General features: G+C 33.1%; 1 protein-coding gene across 4 annotated transcripts in view; it reads left to right on the top strand.

Moving 5' to 3' along the window:
• Positions 1 to 23,984, top strand: part of LOC106467478 (cationic amino acid transporter 3-like) — a 70,819-nt gene that overhangs the window by 42,291 nt on the left and 4,544 nt on the right. For all 4 annotated transcript variants that reach the window (XM_013927837.2, XM_022395672.1, XM_022395670.1 and 1 more), the window contains 5 exons: positions 1,968 to 2,070; positions 4,438 to 4,521; positions 5,989 to 6,179; positions 7,418 to 7,584; positions 21,397 to 21,505. In XM_013927837.2, coding sequence (XP_013783291.1) covers positions 1,968 to 2,070; positions 4,438 to 4,521; positions 5,989 to 6,179; positions 7,418 to 7,584; positions 21,397 to 21,505 — 654 coding nt within the window. The remainder of the gene's footprint in view (positions 1 to 1,967; positions 2,071 to 4,437; positions 4,522 to 5,988; positions 6,180 to 7,417; positions 7,585 to 21,396; positions 21,506 to 23,984) is intronic.

Raw genomic sequence — 23,984 nt, 5'->3', positions numbered from 1 at the left:
TTAAGTTTATTACACTTTATATGTGATCCTTTGTGCTAACTCTTTTATCAAGAAACCAAATAATACTTTAGGATCTTTTATTGCACCATGATAAGCTAAATAACATTTTATTTATATTGTTTTCGGTTGTTTAATGAACATCTAAGTTTTTCACATTGAGTTATAGACAAAAGCAAAATAAAACTTACCAAGGATTTCGATGAAGTAGTATTTCAGCTAAGCCGTAAGTTACATTTATATGTTAGGCCTAATGCATAAATTATACTACAAATAGACCTACTATTACTAACATTAGAGTTAGATAATCTTTAGTTACATGTGTATAAGTGTGAATGCATAGCATTTAAATTACGCAATTAAAGAAATTAATATTTCTTTAATATTAAATGCTTTGTTACAACATGTGAAAATTTACATGAATAGAAAAATAGGAATGTAAAAACATTTAAAAATATTGTATTATGCAGCAATAATTAAGATACTGAAAATTTTTTCAATTTCTTTTAGGATGCTTTTTAACATTAGAAATGATGTAAACATTTTCAATGCTGCGTATAAAGAAATATTAAGAAACAAAAATGTGATATTTAATGGTTATAAAATTGTTGTTAGTTAATTTATAGCAATCTTTACAGAGTTTTCATAACATGTTATTTTCAATGGGCAATACACTAGTGTCTTCATAATACAGTGTTGGTTCTTGGAGATGTTCTTTAATTGCATAACCTTTTGCCTTGTTTGTTACTTTGTTTTATTTCTTCAACCTTTTCACAACTAAAGGAAAAAAATCTTCAAAAACTCTTATACACTGGTCCTCTACACATTTATCAAAAACACTTAATATTTTCAATAACCTTTCTTTGTAAAGAGTGAAAAACATTTGACAGAATCATAAATTTATTGAAACCTAGTATGTACAGTCATCTAGGTAACTATGCATGTCGTTTTAGCTTATACCTATCTATTTTACTGTTGTTGAAGTGATGAGTAAATTCATGAGACTTAGCAGGCCTAAATCTTAATTCAGCTAAGCTTTATCAGTACGTGAATAGAGAATAAACACTTTAATACTCAGGAAAGGCTAAACAACGTAGAATGTAATACAGTAAATAAATGTGAAGCTACTTTTGCTGAATGTTTCAGCAACAGATTCAGTAAACAAAACTCTACACAATTAGGTAAAATTCAAAACTACAAGTAATAAGTGATGTAAAAGTTTGTTTTACCAAAGGGTTTCATGTTCGATAAAAACAAATTCCTTACTACTGTGTAAAAATTAAAAATTGCTCATTGATTCCAGTTTGATTTTATCCTCATCTGCAAATAATAAAAGATCCCTTCCATAAGATTTAAGTTACAGGTGAAATAAAAAATAATACAATGATAAACAACAATCCAATGCAAAATTTCTTGTTGCTGGATGGTTTTGCTTTCTGTAAAATTTTAAAGTGATAAAGCATGGTACATAACAATTCAATCTGAAATTTCTTGCTCCTAAAAGATAGTTTTGCTTTCGGTAAACCACATGCCGCAACACACAGTGAAATGTAACATTGTTTTTTTTATTTTCATTGTATTTTTAAAATCGTGAATGCCCAACTTTTACCCATTGACATTTTGGTGGCTGAGTCTTACCAAATGATTAATTTCACCGGGGTAGGGTTTCACTTTCTTGTGACACCATTGTACCCAATACTAATGTATTGAATATGACTGCTAAAATCAAAATTTAAATTGAAGCATAGTGATATGCTAGTACTTTTGTTGGATTTTTTTTTCTTTAGTACGTTATTTGAAATGAAAAATTCCAAGCAAAACAAAAAATCCAGTATTTTTAAAACATTAAAGCGTTTTCAATTAACCTTATTTTTTTATTTATATAAACAAAATATGTGCTTTACTTTTTTGTGATAAATCAGTAAGGTTTCACATCCAACCTGAATTTCTTAAAAAAAGTTTCTTTATAGGTTTGATGGCAATGTTATTTGATGTTAATGAACTAGCTGATATGATGTCTATTGGTACACTTTTGGCCTACACCCTGGTAGCAGTGTCAGTACTTCTCTTACGGTGAGTTTTTAAATATTTAGTAGAGAATAAGATGTGATCTATGCTTATGCTATTTTTTAAAGGAGTGACAAATTTCTTTTGTTTGGTCTATAATACATTTGTGGTATTCTCAGGTGAAACTGATTTCCAACTGAGTGTTAGATAGGTCTGCTTCATAACAAGAGGATCAGTCAGGAAAGTTGCACGATAACCCTGAGTTTAAAGCTGAGGGTATAAACAAAATGGAACACTTGATGTACACTGAAACACAATGTTTATTTATATTGCAAAGCAAAAAAACACAGTGTGTACTTGTGTAAAACTGGATGTACATCTTCTACAGGATCTATGACTGTGAAGACTAAGTAGAACTGGTGTGAATTCAGTGCTTTGTATTAATAGGAAGTATTGCATGTACCCATAACGATGCAGGTTTATCACATGAATGGTCATTCATTTACAACATAATTAAGACTGTAACCTCTAGATATCATATATTTGGCCAGTGAAGGTTATTGCTGTCAGTTGCAGCAATATCCCCACAAGTGGAACAGGTATCTGTTAGAAAATATAAAAGAAGAAAGGTAACTAAAACAAAAATAACTCAGTGGTTTTTTGGATCACGTGTTTATGCAAAACTGTATATAACCAGATTAAATACAAAATTTTTAAAGTTTCTGTATTAATAAAAGAAAGTAAAAAAACATATTGTGTGCTTTGATAGGTTGTTTAGGCAGACTATTCATGATGAGTACACTGGAATGGGCAGCAACTGCCTGTTTATTCTACAACAGACAGTTGCTGTCCATTCCAGTGGACTCATTATATAGTATACATCCTACTACACATGTATGCAACAACAATGTCAGACTTAATGTCAGACAAGTTTGTATTTCCTATATGCACTGTAAACATGTTTGAAGAAAGTTAAAAAAGGGAGCCACGTAACATGTCATTTTAATATTTATATGGAAAACAATCTTGTTTGTTTTGCATTTTTCTTAATTTTTCTCAAATATACATGTACTCCAAGAAATTGTTTTTATTTCATAATGTGTTAATTTTTCAAAAGGGAGAAATTTGGCAAGAAGCCTGTGTTATGGGACAAATGAAGAATTGTATTTTTCCTAGTTATTTTAATTATTTTCTCTCTGAATTACAAATTCAGCTATAAGATGTAGATTCAACCTATTATCTTTAATAGACATTTGCATGTTTTATATGGATATTTTCCTATGATATGACTTGGTTCCATAACTAAGAAGTTACAAAAATTTTCTATATTAACTTACTATTTAGGTGCACAAATTTATTATACGTCAATCTCACATAAAATAAAGCTTGTATGGCCTAAAAAACAAGCTATTTATGAAAAAAGATATAGATTATTGTTATAAGTTGAAATTAATTTAATGTTCTCTTGAGTAAACTTGTGCCTATGGTACCTTTTGTAAAAGCTTGTTTCTAGACTTACCGTATTAATGGATATTGGAGTGTTGCATATTTACATGGAAAATTTCAGATACTTCATGCATATGTTATTTTGAATGTTTAAGCTTAAATTACATCTGCTGCTTAGAAATTTTATTATGAAGTAATTATGGTAAATTGGATCTAAAAGTTTACAATTAAGTAAATAGAAATTTAGTAATTAAGGTTTAATTTAAGTGAAATACCCTAAAGTATATTAAAATGGACAGTATAAAATGTGATTATATTATTGAGTAATGTTGTTTTATCAGTTGAACACCCTTGTTGCTAGTTGTTTTTAATAACTGTTAATTTTGATAGTTACAAAAAATCAAACATTAGAAAAGTTTACTACATCCAATATCGAGGTTCTGGGTCTTTTGAAATCTACTTGACACTTTTTTTAGTAAGCATTTATGCTAACTCTCTCATCGTGAAGTGTAACAATTTTTAATATTTCAGTAATAAAAACAAGATTTTTTCAGTAGAAGCCTCTTATGTCTGAATTATAATTAAGCATAGTCAACCAGTAACTGACACTAATATACTTTGGCAAGTTAAAAATGTCTAATACTTAAAATTTAGATAAAATTTGGGATCTCTATGTAACTAAAGTTACAGTTGTGTAGAGTAATACATACACATTTGAATAAGAAGCACTATTTATAAAGAACTATATTTTATAAGAATTTGTTTAACTTGTTTGCATGATTTTTACAAGAGAGGCTAATGTAAAAATTATCATGGTCATGTGTTCCTTAAACTTCTATACATGTGTAGGTGTTTACATACATATCTTTATTTTGTTTGTACATCTCGTTTTAATAGTTGATCTGAATGAGATGAACCCGTTTGTTATTGCATAACATGAATTTCTCAATCCATCTGTTAGGATGTTGTATTTGTTGTTTGCTGTAGGTACAAAGCAAGTGAAGAATATATTGAACTCAAATCACCTACAAGGAGTCTTGAAAAAAGTGATACAGCCCCATCTTTTGAAACGTAAGTTGCTTTTTCTTGTTTATTTTGCAAGATCTAACTCATATTTTCCTTCTCCCAAAGTATGTAAGAAACGAAATAAATACTTTTCACTACATTCTAAAACTTTTACCTTTGTTATAGCAGATTATAGTGAAATTATGTTTAATGTAAAATTGGTCTGATATGGGATAATATACGGCATATCTATAATTTAAGTCAATTAAAATGGATTATCTCTTGCTAAAAAAATTGTTCAAATACATTTTATTATACTTATAAAATTTGTTTACATAGTGTAATGTACCTTAGGAAGGTTGTGTTTGTTAGTTTTCTTGAAAATATAAATATTCAAATGTGTTATCTTTATCTTGTAGCTTAATCAGCAACTGATAAGCTGAACTGACTTAAGTTGTAGCATTTGCTTATAAATGAGTAAACCCTCTTTTATTCATAGGTTTTTTTATTTATTAGCCATTGTTAAAATATTAAAGCAATTTAGGTGGATGACTATTTCAGACTTGCCTGAGACATGCTCCAATATGCTCAAGCTATCCAGTACTCTTCAATTTGCATTTTCTTTCATGCTATCTCCTCTCACCTCCTGGTGGATCCAATATAATCTTGCCTACAACAAGGATAGGTTAATTGACAAACCACATTTGATGTTGTTAGAGAAGCAATTCTTTATTGATATCTAGAAAAATACTGCAAACAACATCTTAGCTGCATTGGTACATTATTAAGGAGAATATGAAAATATTTTTTGACATACCAAACATGTTTGCCAATATATATATATACACATGACAAAGCTATAAATGTAGTGCATTTATGGACTTTTTACATTGATTGTCTTATATAAAGTTTCATTTGTTCAAATAATAACAAATTAATCTACCAGTCAAGTAATAGGAAAATCATTCCTGCTAAGCAATCCCTTGATATTCTTTCATAAGTGCTTACAGTTTTACATTCTCAATGAATTAAGGTTTTAATTAACTTTTTTTTGAACAATATTGATATATAGCTTGTAAAATTGAAGTATAACCCAGTGGTTGTGTTTTTATATAAACTCTCTAATCAAAGTTACCATTGTAGTTACAGACTAATTGTGTACAAGGAAGCAAGTTTTCGATTTTGTTGATGGTAAAAAGTGTCACCTAATGTCTCCAATAGCATGTCTACTGAAGATGGTGGAAGTTTTTCCACTGAAACATGTAGAGTTTTAATTCTTTGGAGTTTTTAATTATATATTTTATTTTAACAATAAATTATTGTGCATTTTTAAATGTTGAAGTTCTTACTTATTTTATGAAATCTATGCACAAAAATGGTCGTATAATGTATTGAACATAAAATGTCTTTCAAATACCATTAAAACTATGTAAGTAAAAGATTGATTATTGTTGTTTTTGTTTATTTCACAAAATTTGATAATTATAATATATGGGAATAACTTCTCAATATTTTTTTTTTGTACTTTGACAGTTATCTGTCAGACAGTTCATTAGACCACGCGACAACATTAAACTCTGGATTTGTTGTGGATAATGGCATGCTGTTGTCCACAGAAGACTACACTGGTCGGCAGATTCTGCAGCAAATATTCAACTTTAATAATCTTAGCAAACCAACCTATTTGTCATCACAAGTCAGTACTTACTTGGTGGCAGGAATTGGTAAGCATTTTCTCTGCTATGAGCCACTGATTTCTATAATTGAAACTAAGTTTGAATACTTAAATTTAGTAACAAAATATACCATCAGTAGCTGTACACAGTAATAAATTATTCCAACTTCTTTACCTTCAATTAATTAATTTTTTTAATGCCTAGCTAATGAAATAATAGTGGTTTATTTTATTGTTAAACATGACAAATAAGTAACTAACTTTGACATTTAATTTAAGGCCAAACTTTATTGTTTGGGTAAGTGTTAAGAATACTAAATTATTCATTTGTTTACTTTGAAGGTATAGAAGTATTTTTGTAGTTGCTATATCCTGTTTAATGAACTTATCAGTGTAACAAAACTGATGAATTTGTATCAAGCAAGTACTGCTTCTTATTTTCTGTATATAAAAGTTATTATGTCTTTTTATACCCTTAATTGTTTAGCCTTTTTAATTGTTTTAAGTTAGGAAGTTCTTTATCAAGCGATAAAATATTTTGTTTTAAAATAAAAATGAATAGGTGTTCTTACCAATAATGAGAATATATTGTAGGTGATTATAAAAATATAAAACACTAAAGACACGTAACATAAAGAATATAGTTAACTATAGGAAATAAAAAGATTCATTACATTAATATACCTGCTTGAAGAACTCAATACTTATGATATTCACATTGTATATTATTTCTTGTAAAAATTTGCTTATTGACAGTGCAGTAATATAATTGTTTTCAGAAATTTAATTTTAAATGTAAATATGATAAATATATACTTCTGACATAATAGTTAAATTCTATGTCAAAATGTCTCAATCCTAGATTTTTACTAAAACTTTTGTGTTCGTAATAAGTTTTACATATGTGAACACACAAACATTGTTATAATCAGTCATCCATTATTGGTTATTTTAGTTTGCTTATTCTTATTAGTTAATGTTTTTAGTACTATATTACTTATTTGGGAAGTAAAGATCCACATAATTATCAATATGATTTTTTCACATAAATTGTCACTACATATAAAATCTTCTTTATGCCAGAATACAGAGTTTTCTGTTCAAAACATTCACAAATGATTTTTTTTCTGGAAACCATAACTCCATATCCTTTGCTTTCATCATCGTCTATCTTAAATTGGTATAGATTTATTCATTTAGATAAGGTTTTTTTAACCTAAGAGCTAAGGAAATTTTTATTCTGTAAATTCTTATGTTGATATTGAAATGTGATTCTTCTTGTTTCAGTATTGGTGGTGTTGGCCTTTCATTGTTTCCTGGTTGGAGTTGAAGATCAGCTTAGCTCTTTAGAAATTCAGGTTATCATACCAGGAATAATTTTGGCTCTACTATTGTTGATTATTTTAGTAGCTCTTTGGCTTCAGCCTTCAAGTATTGGAAACCTGTCATTTCAGGTGAGTTAACTTGGTATAAAGAATTCATGTTAAATATCTAAAAAGTATTGCACTGTCATTAAAGATAAAAATCTGGATTCAATTAAATCATAGTTAGTAGAAGCTAACCATAAGTTTAGATGTAACTAAAATTTAGAAAAGCATTTTGGTCAGTGGTTTATTCAAGGTAATTAAAGAATAATTCAATAAGAATTCAGACTGAGTAATTGGTAATATCAGTATTAGCTGAAGTGCTTCTAACATGTAATGTTGCTTTGAAACAAAAAAACTGAAAGGATATTTTTTATCATTTTCAATTACCATATTTCTAACCAACACTAGGTTCAAACTACCTTATTTAGTAGATAATGAACATTTATTCTGTTTTTAAAATATCACCAAAAAGTAAGCAGATTACAATGTAGTCATATGTTCAGTTTTATGGCTAGTTTTGCACTTAAATAAAATATGGAATTTTGAATTTTCAGGATAACTTGGTAAGCTTTTGGTTAATTTCGATTTTGTTTTTGGTGGTTATGAGGTTGGTTGAATTGACCAATCCCACTTTGAGATAGGGTAGAGATAATTACAGATAAACTATAAAATTTTACTGGAAAAAAAACGTTTGAAATGCATTTATGAGGTTTTAGGGATTACACATAGGAAATTTGAGATTTTTGTGGTGAGGGAAAGTATTTTTAATTTTAACATGAAAATTACTTTGTACACGGACTATTAAAAATATTTCACTAAAAAAGAAGGTTTTATGTATGTGAAAGACTTATAATATTAACTGAAAGACTGCCAAATTTTGTGAAGATATACACACACACACTATATTAAAAGCTAGAAGTATTAAATCTAAAAAGACTTCAAACAAGTACAAAGAGGTCACGTGGTCGGTCAAATTGACAGAACCCGTGTTGAGAGAGTTAAAGAGGTTTGTTTTTATTAAAAACATTGGTGATATAACAGAAAATATCTTAATTCAGAAATGACTTAAGTTTAAAATTGAATTGATATTTTTATTTTCGTGATACATTTTATGCACTTGGCTCTAGGCTAGGTGATCTCACACCACTTTAGGCTTATTATACCAGCACTTACTACACTTATAAGGTTTCACGGTCCTCTTGCACCCCCATCACTAAAATCGTAATGGGTAGACAGTAATCAGTATTCTGTCTGGATAAAAGAATTTTGGCTTTTATGACTACTTCTATTTCGAGAAATCAAACATTACATGATGTGCCACACACTGGCTTTATTATAGGTCAGGTTAAACATATGTAAAATATATATACTCACCCAAGAAGGTTTTGATCTCTCCAGCAGAACAGCCAGCATCACTGTTATCTTACGATTGGTATTTAAGGTGTGTTTGGGTTCCCCAGGTTCCTCTCAGCTTCAGCTTGCTTTTTCTGCAGGTACCAGATATCTTCCTTATATCTTGATGGGGGAGTGGCCTTTTACCTCAGCTGATCTTCCTGGTTATAGAGGGCTCAAGCCTCCATCCATTTGGCTGCCATCTTCTAGCAATGACACTTGAGTACTGAAATTTCCTCTAACTTGGACCAGTTCGCAGTCACCTTAGGTGGCTTAATGTAAAATTCTATGGTCAGCCCCCTTTGCGATGTCTTCTGTGGTCTTGATGGCACTGGTGTATTTTCTTCTGGATCTTCTGGTAGTTCCAGCTCCGAAGATCAAAGGTCTCAAGGTCTCTCATTGATGGCAGAAAGTGTTGAATGAGCCATCTGGCTCATCTATGCCACTGTTGCTCTAGCCTTTCTTGCTTTTAACTTCACAGATTTGTTGGAGCCAACACCAGCCTTAACTTCCCAGAACTTGGATATCCTTCTAGATGTACCTAGCACCAGAAATCTCTTCTTGGGTTTAGGAATGTAGTGGTCCCACAACCTAAGACTGAGTAAATCAGTGGGATCCTCTTTCTTTTGATCTTCATAGATGGCATCAACTGACTCCAACTTAGAGGCTTTGTTCTTTCAGATCTGTCAGTTTCAACTCCAGTGATTCTGTGCTGGACTTTATTGGATTTCCCAGCAGCATCAGGACCTTCATGAACCATAATGAGGAGCTCAAACCTTGAAGTAAACAATGCATCTTTGTCAATGGGCTCAACATTAACTGGCACTATTGACAACTTCACGTCTCCCACTGTAGAGGAAGTCATACAAATCTTGGAGTAGCTACAACTCCTTGAAGTATGATGAGGGATCCATTACAGTTCAGTTAAAGTAAAACTGGAACAAGTCAGGAGAACCACTGGCTAGTCCATCAGAGACTGACCATGGCTGAAACCTGACTTTGAATAGTGAAAGACCAGATTCAGTTGCAAAGGTTCAGCCAAATGTGTGTGTTAAAAGGACTTGTAATACTCTGTTGCAACTGTAAACTAGGTACTAGTCAGTCAACGTGTCTACAGGCTCAACTCTCTCAATACAGGCTCGGTCAGTTTGACTGACCATGTGACCTCTTTGTACTTGTTTAAAGTCTTTATAGATTTGATACCACTAACTTTTAATACAGTGTGTATATCTTCACAAAATTTGACAGTCTTTCAGTAAACATTATAAGTCTTTCACAGACAAAAATTCCTACATTTTATTGAAGTATTTTTAATAAATTAAAAATAGATTTGTCTGTCAATATACTGAGTATTTGTTTTGAATAATTCATGTGCAAAGTGATTTTCATTGCAAGATTAAAAATACTTCATCTCAAAAGTCTCAAATTTCATTTGTGTAATCTCTAAAACCTCTTAAATACATTCCAAATCTTTGTTTTCAGTAAAACTTTATATTTTATTTGTTATCTTCTCTACCCTAACTCCATGCAAGGTTGGTCAATTCAACCGACCTCGTAACCACCAAAAAAAAAATCAAAATAAATCTAAATTACCCTATTTTTCTTTCTAGAATGACTTAAAATTATAACATGAAACTCCATTCGTTTATCCTAAATAGCTTTAAACTTATAACAGTATACATCTATTTATAATTAAATTTTATTGTTTTATTGCCCTTTGAACCATGACTAACTACTATTCATGCCATTATAAGTTAGAAATCACTTGGGGTAACGAGCAGTTCACTGTACTTTATCGAATTACGTTACCCGTGAGTTGCTCACATGCGTGCATTGTGAAACATTTTCATTATATTATCATTAAGGATATTTTTTAAATAGTGCCATATAAGATTAAGAATTTAAAACGTATATGCTATTAAAATATGGATTATTAGCTACAATTTTATGCTGTACTATTTAGTATAACATCAACAAAAAGTGGTTTAATAAAATTTTGAATGTAAGTCATTAAAACCTCATTACATGCACAGTAAATGATGCCCGTACAGAGAGGATTAACGTGTACTCGCACCCATTATCATCTATAGAACATGGGCCTAAGTAACTTGAGGAATTCCAGATCCTCTACTTTCCCTTTTGCAATTGACCAGCTAGTTGTGGTTTTTCTGTCTTCTGATGCCTCTGCCAGACAACAAACACACATGCACCAAATTCTCTAATCTGGTCTCATCCTTAGGCTACCATGTGGTTGACAGAGCCTGATACCAGGAGGAAGAAATAGTGATTGAGATTACTCTGGTCATACGTAGTCAAGCTGACTTGGATTAGGGGCTGCTGAACTCACTTTTTAATGTTAGCTTTTACCAATGCACTTATGGTCTTGCCTTAAGGTTTCCATTTCCAAACTGTGTAACAGTTACGTCAAATTACAAAGTTTTGCCAAACAGGTTGTACCTTCTAACTTCCCCTATTACACTTGCAGCCTGCATTTCCAATCTACAAAACTGTGTTTTGTAATGAAACAATGAAGTAAATATCCAGTGAAACTGTTTGCATATAAGAAATATTTCAATCTGCATGGTTGAAAATATTCCTTTCACAACCAAATAAAGCACTGGATAAACCACATGCATATATTTGTTATAATATCTAAGCCATTATTTGTGAATTTCATGTACTACTGAATATTGCATTCACTCACTAATATTTAGACTTGATCAACTTAAAATATCTTTGCACTATGAGAAACACAAGATAAAGTTGTGTCTGAACCATCAAGTGAAACTGTTTTTTGAAGCCCAAGTAAAACTGTTTTCACTCTCTCTCTCTTGCCATGGTGTGTGTTTGTTACTCTTGTCTTTTCCATGGAAAAATCCACAAACCTGCAGAATGTCAGAATTGAAACACTATCTCAGCATTAATGAAAATCACAGGAACACTATTTCTCAATAACACTTTCAAGGTTATTCATTGCATTTAACTCATATTCATCAATTTTTAACTTTGAGATCAGATCCTTTGTTTCTATGTTATTATTGTTTTCTTCTTGTCTTATTATTTATTACCATCATCTGTGTGTGGCTGCTTCATTTGTTTTAATTTGTTTTCAACATGAGCAGCTTGCCACGCAACTCCTCTTCAACTACTGCATAAATAAATTCAGCAATGTCCAAATTATCTGACAAAGCTTTGCTAGGTAGCAATGATTGTGTCATCTAGGGGCTGTCAGACTTGATTACTTTTTAATTCTGCCTTTACAAAATAAATAATCACTGGTAAATTCAGATGAATTAAGACTTTTCAACTAAAAGTCTATTTACCAAGCTTAAAATTAATTTTTTTTTTTTTGCTACTGGCTTCAGTACACAGAAAAAGTTGGACTCCCTTGTTGATCATAGATCTGAAAAATCAGGCAAGCACTGGGTTATATATTGTGCAGAGTTCTCATCGCTTAGCTGAATTGTCAGAGTGATTTTCTCAAAACCTTGGACAAAGTTTTGAATCTGGAAATTCAATCTATGCATTGGAAATTAAGGGGTCACAACACCCTCTCAATCATTGATTTTAAACTCTCATGATCATCCTAACTGTTATAATTTTACAGTGTATTACATATATCACATCTCAGTACCACTCGATTGCTTGGAAAGCAAACATTGCCACTTCCTTTCAGTCTGTGAACATACATATCAGTGACTCTCCTAACTTCTAATAGCCGAGTAGCATCCACAATTATAGTTCATAAATTCTGTTAGACATTACTACCCAACAGCTCAAAAAAGCAAGGAATACTATTTCTTTAAATCATTAATTGTACAAATTAATGACTGTCTCAACTTTGAAGATCAAGCAATAACTCTACAATGTAGTGTATACATTGTTCTTTCACTACTGCTCATTGGCTCAGAGAATAAGGGATTACAACACCCAATTGGTCATTAGCCTTTAAACCACCTGACAGTCATCTTAGCATTTAATAATGAGGTGGAAATCACACAATGTAGTATATACATTACAGTGTACATCACCTTATAACTTGGAAAGCAAGAAACTCTCATTTCTTTCAATCATCAGGTTCTTGACCTAATGCTTGTCCTAACCTTAATGATCAAGTAGCAACCATATGGTGTAGCTCTGACACGATATTTCACGTTACTGCTAAGGGCTTGGAAAGTAGTCAGTAGTTTTCCAACTACTTGACTGCTCTAGCTTTGATGACAAATCCCATCCACATCTATTGGGAGGCCAACAGTTGTGTGTCTGCCAGTTGGAGCTGGTGATTGTTTGTATTTCCAGAGCCTCCTCTTTTATTTCTTCAAAAACTACCAGATAAGTATCTGCAGTGCCTCTCCATCATTAGGCCAGTCAGAATGACTTGAGCCTGTGTCTTGTCCTCCTCTAACCCATTGTTTCCTCTCCAAACTTCTGGTTAAGCCAGTGCACCAAGGTCTCCTCAGTGACCCACAGACATAATCTATCAATGTATTTCATGTATTTTTGCATACCTCACATAAACTGTAGCTCATATGTTAGAGGACCACCTGTAAGAGTATCAAGTATGTACCAGTCTAGCTGTATCCCAGTTGCTTTTGTGCTGCTAGTTTCTTGTGGAGTATTTCTTGCCATATAGTTGAAGGGGTCACTTTGCTGCCTCACTGTCAGAACACCATGTATCACAGGCTGATAGCAATGGTGCAGCACACCTTCTTTTACTTGTAAATGTTCATGCAGGTGCCACAGGCTACGTGTGTCTGTGCTGTGCTTCTCTGCTAGTCCTAGTCAGACTTGACCTTGTTGGACAGCATGGAACACTCATGCTAGGTAAGGGTCATTTAGTTGTGCATGTTGGAGCTCCTGAAGTGTTAACGTTGGCAGTCATTTACTTTATGGTCAGCTTTTGCTGAGACAGAAATAGTCATGGTTTCAACTCCCACATGGTGTCCAGGATCAGGACGTTTTACAAATGGACAAGATCTCACCATGTGGTGAGATAGTTTGTCCATGTTTCTATGTTGTAGACCTGAGTGATGAACTATGACAAAGTCATATTCCAGCAATACTGTCATCCCTTCCAGATCTTTAAAGTTTACTAACCATTTCAGTGTAATAAAAGCATGGTGAACGTTCTAACATACAAGTAGTGGCAGTAATGTTTTCTGAAGATAATCACAGCATGCAGCACATTTTTCATCATACAGTATCTACATTTGGGAGCTGTGAGTGTATAACTAACATACATAATTACACATTCCACTTTTTCCTGCAACTGCAATAACACCACTCTAACATCAGTGTTCAAGAGAAACAGTACTGACAGGGATAGGCTAGCACTGTAGCATCCATTAAAGTAAGCTTTAGGGATCAGAATGCCTGATCACATTCCTCACTCCATCTAAAGTGTATTTTCACTTTCATGAAAGCTGACAATGGTACTGTTATCTGTGAGAATTTGGCCACAAATGCCGGTAGTTTGACGTGAAAGCAAAGAAACTGCAGACTTCTTGCTTTGTCACAGGTTGAGACCAGTCTCTCACCACAGCTATCTTAGCGAGGTCTGTTGCGACTACTTCTCCCCACAATGTGACCAAGAAACTCCACTTCCATTTGCATGAAACTGAAATCTGCCTTTAGTATGCATTGGACTAGTATCTTCAGGTTCTCAGACACCGACTCAAATGTGTAGTCAAACACCAAAACATTGTCATAGACCAGGCATCTTTTCCATTGCAGACCCTTGAGTGTAAGCCTTATCCACCAAGGTTGTTGGAACTTCATGATTTAGCCTACCACCACCAGATGGAAGCATAATCTGACTCTCACGTAATAAATCTGCTCCTTGAATTTTGGGATTCTATGGCAGAGTTTTTAGTTCACCTGAATACACTAATGGACGTTTATGGACTTACAACTCTAACCTTTTGTTTTCCTTATATTACACTTGTTGAAATAATCTCGGTTTCACCACCTTCATTGATGAGGAGCTGGAACAATTATTAATATGTAACTTGGTTTGATTGTTGGCTTCTACAATCACCTCTGTTGTCATTGGCATGTCGAATTTCATCGGTTCCTACAGGGGGGGGGGTGTCTTAGTTCTACCCATATTTGAGGGTCCCTAACCCTGACATCAGCCCCTTGATACACTGGTACCCAAAATACACTCTGTCTATATCCATGGGTTCCGCTGTTGGGGCGGATCACCACCAGCAGCATCAGTGTTTATTGTATACCTTCAAGGTTTGTGAGGGCTGGACACTGAGTATTTCTGGACATGAAGTACCCTTACTCATGGATCCAGGAGCACTACAGGTTCTTGAGGCAAATCTTCACCTCTATTATCCACCCAACCTGTAGGATTTCTGTCTCCCGCAACTCCTCATGAATTGGAATTGAATTATAGGGCTGTGTTTGGCTGGTCTGGAGGTAGTGAGATAGTCGTGCTAGTTCTTCCAAGGTTTTATTCCTCTCGGTTGTTTGATCTAAGAAAACAGGAGATTGGAGTCATGTCATCGATCTTTTTTGTCTATATCAATGTCTCAATTCTCCAAGATTCATAAGTTACACATTCCTCAATCTGTGTTGATGGTTTTTTACTGGGATTGAGGATGTCCAAGTTTATTGTACTCGGCATCTATCTGCAAGTTGCCATAGTGATGGCATCCCACCACTACCGGCAATTTTTGTGCACAGGGATCAGGTACTGCAGTTCAGGGTTTTTACCTTCAGACTAGCACAGGCTTCACATGGGTTCTGCCAAATCATACAGGGTTTTTCTCGTCATCTCCATTCCATGGCACACACCATGCCATACATGACTGGTTACTGCTGGCACCATCTTATCAAAACAGCACACTCAGATTCTACTTTCAGAAACCACCAAGGCAGGCTTCATTCTCAGAGCTGTGACATCTATTTTTGCTCCACTTCAATATGTCATCAGTGTGGATATTTAATTTTTCATCTCGTCTCTCAGCCAGGCTCAGCTAACTCACATCTGGCTCTGTGCTGTGGAACAGAAAACTCGACTCTTACTCACCTCTTCTTTTCCCACTGTATGGATAGTTATTTTTCTTCTGGGAATGTGAGTTCACTCAAATCCCTCATGCCATTTGTCCAAAGTTCCATCTCTTCACGTATGCCTTGCTTCAGGGATGGGGTGCAGGTACGAACAGTCAGGAATTCCAGGGTCTACGCATGGACAACGAGACTTCACTACATATTGTTTTAGTCCTACTTGCTATTCCAAAGGCAATGCTTCATGGTCTGGTCTTATTATAGGGAAAATCGTCAGGCTTCAATCTGAAAATTCTGTGGTGGTGTCTTGTGTTTCTCATCGAGAAGGCACTTGGTCCAGGGCTCCCTGTTTTCAAATCTTGGACCTTTCTCAGAACCACTTCTATCATATCACCCTACTAGCTTGCCATGTTCCACGGGTGATGACTGCAGTAGCAGATTGATTTTTCTCAACCCAAACACATTCTCCCAACAGAATAGATGCAGCATTGCTAAGTTCCATTGATTTGGCACACATTTTATGACTGTTTGATGAGTTGGCCTCTCATTGGAACACCCAACTTCTGGCAATTTGGTCTCCAGTACCTCACCTTTGGGCTTTGACAATGGATGCATTCCATCAGGATGGGATGTTATTACTATTCTATGCCTTCCCTCTAATTCATACGTTACCCAAGGTACTAACTGTTTTGTTCTGACCCATTGTCGATGCCTGTGGGTAGCACCTGATTGGTGGCTACACCCTCATTTCTGCTTCTGTGGTACCTTCAGAGAGTGTCCACCTCTTCCACTTCTTCTTAGGCCATCTCTGTGAAGGCAGCCCTGATTTGACAGGGTACACCTGGCTATCCAGAAGCTCCAGCTTCAGGCATAGAGGTTATGCAGTCTTTCATATGGTATCGGGGTTTAATTTTAAACATGTATCTGTCTCAGTTTGATTTTGCTTAGTCCTGAAATGGACATTTCTCAATGGAAATGGCACATATTATCAGCAATGGTATATGTAGAGTAAGATGAACCCACTTCAATCAGAAGTGCCAACCATAACTTGTTTTTTGACCTGGCTCTTTGACAAATGGTTTTGCACCTTCCATATTCCCCTGTATACAGTGGCCTTATCAACTAAATATTCTTTGAGTCCCCACTACTCTCTGGATTGCTCAGGTTGTTTCGGGTCCCTTGTCCCAAACAACCATTCCAGTTACCAACCTGATACATTAAGGTGACTACATGCCCTTTCACTATACCTGTATATGTCCTGATTCTCATATGCCATGTATCACCTGTACCTGAAGGTTTATTTTTAATTGCTACTAACCTTCAGACACAGCTGGTAGGAGTGGTTTGAACTGTTTGTCTACAGACCTCTCTATCATTCTACTGATATCCTCAGACTAGTTCTTCTTATCCAAGACAGGGGTTAATCTTTTTCACCGATTCATCTGATCACCATTTCTCAATTCTATGACTGATCAGATTTTGATCATTGTCATGTTCAGTGAGTGTCTTGTTGCCTGCACTAATGCCTTTCAAGATGTTAGACAATGACTTTTTATTCTGGGCTCTCTTTGAAGGCGAGGAATCTTCTGTGAGACATGTCTCATCAGATTTGACTTATTTCTGTGCCCTTAGCGGTCCAGTTGAATTGTCCTTTAGAGGACATTATGCAGACTGGTATATGGACCTCTCCCAATATTTTTATCTCACATTATTTGCATGATCTAGCGGTATCTTCATCTGAGGGTTTTTGCCTACCTCCTGTAGCTATCTTAGTCACTTCAGCAGAAGGGTGAGTATTTTCATTGCTATATTTCAGGGTCTCTTACTTTGTCACAGGATCCCACTCTGTGGTGAGTGTTTCTCAGGCAGGTGTACTTTATTCAAACCAATTCCTCTCTAGCAACCATCATAAGTAAAGTATAATGGGATCCTGCCTGTCCCTGCCGATCATCAGATTGGATAAATTGAGGTCAGTTTCCTTTTAAAAATTTAGGGACCTTAATTCATCTATTGCACTGCTTCCAGAGCACTGTTCCTCAGGACTCCCCAATTCACATTACCCCCAGATTCTACTGGTGGAGTTAGGGAGTCCTTACCATACCCAGTTTCCAGTCACTGAGGTGGTGGACAGTGGCTTTTCCTCCAGAGAGCTAGGGCAAAGTTGTGTGTCCTCCTACCCAGGTCCCTGAATGTTTTTTCCAGATGTTGGTAGGAATGGCACCAGCCTACATGAGAGCCTACTTATAATACCAGTTCAGAGTGTCATGAGATGAATATTGCCAAGGGCAATTAAGTGGAGTATAAAAGACTGGAGCAAGCGAGAAAAAATTGGACCAATGCTTAGATGGGTGAAGGAAGAAACTCTAGCAGTCAAGTAGTAGCTGTAAGTGTGAGAGGAGGTAAGTATTGTTGGAAATACATTTTCAATTTAGGAGAATGTTAACTTTCAGTACTCATGGTTGGCACAGCTCAGATAGCCCATTGTATGACTTTATGCTTAACAAACAAACTTGTCAATGCAACATATTTATAACCAATAGAAAGGCTATTCTGTGAACTACTTGATTATGACATCTGTATGTTAATTTATTTTGGTAGAAGTTTTAAAAATTTCATTCATTCAATAAAATATGTTTGAGGAATAATCATTTTTAATAGGTTAGTTAGTAAGCCAAATACATTCTAGTAGTTTTCGAGCATTCTTTTTTTATTGTTTGTGTTTGGAAGCTAGATGAATTCGTTTTTGGTCAACCAAGTTAATGAGGAAATTTAGGATGAAAAAAGACTGGCTTCTGAGAACAGATGGCCTCGATCCTGAAGTAAATGCTGCATTTCTTATCTATGTATTTTTGTATTGATGTATATTTTTAACAAACGTTATTAAAATGTAAAAATTATAAATTTATAAGGTTAGATAAAAAACGAAAGTAAAAAGTATATAAATAAATAAAAATTTTCTTAAAACAATGCATGAGTAATGTGTAGTTACACAATGCACATTATAACATGACTTGTGCTTATCCTAAACTCTCTGCACTTTCACTGAGTGGTATAGTTAGACACTGTTCAAAGATTAATAAAATAAAATTAAAGCATTTGCGAAAAGTTAAGATGCCCAAAGCTCTCAAGATAATTTTAATTTTCTGTTACAATCTGCAGTCATTCTATTGAAAGAGAAAAGGGTAATTTTGATTTCATATTATATTTTTCAACTTTTGCTACAATTTGTGTTAGGATAGAGAAAATAAATACAAAGATTAAAGTTTTACTGAAAATTCTTATATTCATGTAGGAAGTTCTAGAGGTTATATAAATTAAATATGAAAGCTATAAAATAAAAAGTATTTTTATTCTTAGTACGAAAATTACCTTGCACTGAAATGAGGATTTGAGAATAATACTGATTCAGTAAATTCACAGAATTTTATAGAAATACTTTAATTAAATTTTAATTTTTTTTTGTGTACAACATATTTGTAATGTTTATTGAAAGCTTACCAACTGTTGTAAAAGTATAAATATTAAATTGGGAATTATAGTAAACATTAAGTTTCTAGTACAGGGCCATTCCAATGGACTGACCCCGTGCATGTAAAATTTAACTCAATAGATCAAGAAATGGCAAGTTTACACTTTATTGTTTAAGGAACTTCACAATAAATCCTGATGGCACAGAACCAAAATTTCTCCTTTCTATCCACTTGTGGTATTTTCAGGTAAACTGACTTCCCAACAAGTATCAGATAGGCAAACTCACAAATAACAGCAGATTTGATCAACAAATAAGGGGATTGTTCTGTAATAGATAACTCAACTGAGTTCACTTAAGTGTAAAATAACAAACCTGGAAATAGATATGAATAAATGAACAAAATGTTATTATAAATAATTGGAAAATACAATGCTCCTATGCAGATGAAATGACAGTCTTATATTTTAGGCAGTGTTTGACTTCACAGCTTTTCCTCAGAATTACTCTTCGTAGAACTAAAACAAATTTTTGAAAGAAGTCTTAACTTGTAACAATCTCGTAGTAGAAATTGGTTAAAGAAAGTGATCAATTCAACATGTAAACCCACTTTCTTTGTCCTGTCGATAATGTCACCTCCTGACCTTTGCTTCCCTGTAGCATTGGTCAGATGTAAAATTTAGTCATCATCATAACTGGCCAGCAAAGGATATTCCAGTGCCATTTTTATTAACCCAGATGCTATATTTTACTGAAGAATAGACAAGACCTACTATACAGAACAAAAAAAATGAAGCAAATAGAACAAGATAATCTTAGCAACTTTCTTGACCAGGTGTTGCTGCCATTACAGCAATGCAACTAAATAACTGCAAAAATTTGCCAAAGAGCATATATCACCAAATGGGTAGAAAATATATACCTGAATATCATTACTAACAAATACTTTAATCAAGCCTTAATCCATTCACTTCTGGGGCATATTTCATTGGACTTGTGTATATGGGTAGGTAAAAGTGTGCTTGTAACAATCCTTTTTACAGTTACATAATTTTAATTAAAACTACTTTATTATTAATATATGTCAATAAACTTGACGTAAATATGTAACTAATAAATCAGATTTTAATATAAGATTTAATTTAAAAAGGAAATATTTATATCAATTCTCACTCTTCATTTTTATATATCAGTGGCACTCATTCAGTCTGAATTGCACATTTTCAATATTTTTTCCACCCCCTATTTGAGCATCTGAGTTTTAATACATATTTAAAACTTAAAGTATAGATTTTGTTGAGACATAATCAAATTTTATAGCCTTCAATCATCTTGTTTTTCATAGCTACAAACCAGAAAATCAAATCCACATGCACTGCCCTCCTATCATGTACTGTTTGTCAAAAAATGTCAATAATTCTCTTTCACATTTATTATTACATTATTTATAACCAATGAAAAGAGAAGATTTTAATTTACTGATTTCCATATAATACTTGCTCATTGTCATGACAGCTTTTGAATTATTCAGCCTTCAGAATCAAAGTTATCACTAAACTAAACCATCCATATTTATGCAATTTATAGTGTTGTAATAGTAGTAGTGAATTGGGGTATATTTTGTTGCCTGTTTTACTCATAAAGTGGTGTTGAGTCCAGGAAACAAAGTAATGGGTTTTCTAATTTTTTGTGTAAGCAGTGTATAATGTAAAGTATATAGTTTTTCTTTAGTGTTTACATCACTTGTGTAATAAGTTTTTCCACTGTGTACACAGACTGCTGTCCCAATTGGTTTTACAAAACAAATTGTTGGGATGTTTTTTTCTACATGTATTAAAAAGTGAAAATTAATAAACTGTTTAAAAAATCAAATAAAACATTTTTACTTTAGGTTCTTAGGTCAAAGTCCATGAAGACTTCTATTGTATTAAAAAGTGCTGTAGAATTAGAGATTATGAGCCTGTGGTTTAGGTGGTTTTTCCATGTAGATATAGCTTTTGTTGCTCATTCATTTTTCACAGGTACCTTTTGTCCCATTCATTCCTTTTCTGAGCATTTTTATCAACCTGTACCTGATAACGAAGCTTTCCAAAGCTACTTGGATCAGGTTTGCTGTCTGGATGTGTATTGGTAAGTAATAATTTATCTCATACAGTGTAATTTGTTGCAAGTAGCTATTTTGTTTGTTGGTTGATCTTTAACAAAATTAATATTTTTCAATTAGCAAACAAATGCGTCAAAAGAATTACTTACAAATATTTATACAGGTATTCAGTACATCTTTAACTTGCTCAGTATTTTAGTAAATGATTTTCTTTTGTGTATCATTTATGATTTGTAAGTGTATGTGGTGCTGAGTATTTCAGTATATATTACACACACACATACACCTCAGATTCACTAACCCTCTGGATATGGGTGTGTCAAAGTGTGCATGTCAAAACTTTTTTTTAGGGGTCACATTCAGAATTTAAAGTACCTTTATGGTCAAAGTATTTTAATAAACTAAGCACCAAAATATTGTTTATAATTAAAATTTTTGTTTATCTAAGTTTTAATTTCCTAATTTCAAAAGAAAATATTTACATATTTTCTCATTCTTGACTCTTCTGTGTCATATGACACACTTGTGCTCCAAATTGCCCATTTCTGTTTTTGTGTTTTTTTTCAACCCTTATTTGAGTTTCTGAGTGTCCAATTGAATTATATACACATACTATGGATATTGACAAATCTAAACTTAGAAACTCCAATTTTTTTGGTTTACAGAAATATAAACAAAAATATCAAACTCACATAACACACCCCTCCCGTATCATTCTGTCTTTTGCAGAAATCTAAATAACTCTCTGATGTTCTTTTGAATTATTTATAACCAATAGAAATAACAATTTTTTTCTTTACAAGATTCCTTATACAAGTAATTTTAATTTGGTGCTCTTAATTATTCAGCCTTGATTCGTAATCATGGTGTTTAACTCGAGCATTTAATCATTGTAGTTTTAGGACATTCTGTTTTAGTCTGTGATAACGTTTTTTTTGTATTCTAAAATGCATATTTGAAATAAACATGAATAATTTTGTGGACAACAAACTATTCAAAAAAGTAGGTTTAGATTACCTCACCTGTTGATGGCAAAAGACCTGAGTACAGATATAAGTACTAACTTTATACATTTTTGTGTGTATTTATTTATTCTTGTATAAGTAACTTAATAATTAGTTTAGAAAAGAAAAATTAAGTGAAAAAGAATTAAATAAAAACAATTTCTCATGATACTTAATATCATAACACATATCTCATAGCATGATTGTAACTTGCTTGTTTGTGTACACAAAGTTGTCCCACTGTGATAAATGATTTTTGGACACTGGGGCAATCTAAGTACATCTGTAAAGCAATAACATCAAAAGAAAGAATATATGTAAGGCTAGTAGCTTATGTTGTTCAAAGAGATAAGTGTAATCATCCATTACAGTGTGCTGTCTTGTAGAAAGAAAAACAACTTAGATTTATCTCATATTTTTCAGCTTTCCATTACTGATTTCTCTACAGTTTATGTTAAGATAGAGCAAATAATGGATATAATAGTGTTTTACAGAAAAATATTTTGATGTTCACTTGGGAGGTTCTAGAGGTTATGTGTATGAAATATGTGAGATGAAAAAAAGTATTTGTATTCTTAATGTGAAAATCACCTTTTACTCAAACTGACTGAATGAAGGTTTTGGAAATTCACAGACACATCTTTAGTAAAAAGTCTTTAAAAATCTGATTTTTTTTTATACAACAGACTAAAAGCTTTACCTAATTTCATAAGATGTACTTAGTACTTTCAGAGTTATAGTATATATAGTTTCATGGTTAATGATAGTTGCTGGGCCTGGCATGGCCTAGCAGTTAAAACACTTGACTCATAATCTGTGGGTTTGAATCTCACCATCAAACATGCTTGTCCTTTGAGCCATGGGACATTATAATTTAACAGTCAATCCCACTATTTATTGGTAAAGAGTAGCCCAAGAATTAGTGGTAGGTGGTATTGACTAAGTTATTACCTCAAAAGAAGGAATGATTACTTCAAATAGATAGCCCTTGGGTAGCTTTTAATGAAATTCAACAAAGAAACAAATAAATACTGGTGGTTACAAAGTAAATCAAAATGAACAAGCCAGAATCTAGATGCACTTTTTGTGAGGCTTACTACCTTAAGTGGAAAATTGAACTGTGTTGAAGAAATTAGTTAAGTCTTCAATGGTTATTTTGAAATTGGTGCCAAATTGTTGTCATTAGGTAGATGTAAGTAAGATGTAGTATTGTTGGCTGCTTGATCCATGATAGAACTTGCGATTGTTTCTTACCTAAATATGTTATAGTTAGAGAGACAGTTAAATTGTATTTAGGTCTTACTTTTATATTTAGTTAGTTATGTATTATTTGTGTTTTAAAATTCATATTTGAAAGGTTTAATGATTTTTTTAATATTATTCTAAGCTTCACTTCACTTGAAAAGATTAGTGCAAAATAAACCATCTCTGCCGATGATAACATTATATTGTCCAGGCACCTGTTGATATATGTTGACATGAATGATTAAATATCAAGATT

The sequence above is a fragment of the Limulus polyphemus genome, unplaced genomic scaffold (assembly GCF_000517525.1).
Source record: "Limulus polyphemus unplaced genomic scaffold, Limulus_polyphemus-2.1.2 Scaffold2627, whole genome shotgun sequence".
Classification (NCBI taxonomy): Eukaryota; Metazoa; Arthropoda; class Merostomata; order Xiphosura; family Limulidae; genus Limulus; species Limulus polyphemus.
Note: the sequence above shows the minus strand (reverse complement) of the source record. Positions and strands in the feature narration are given on the sequence as shown.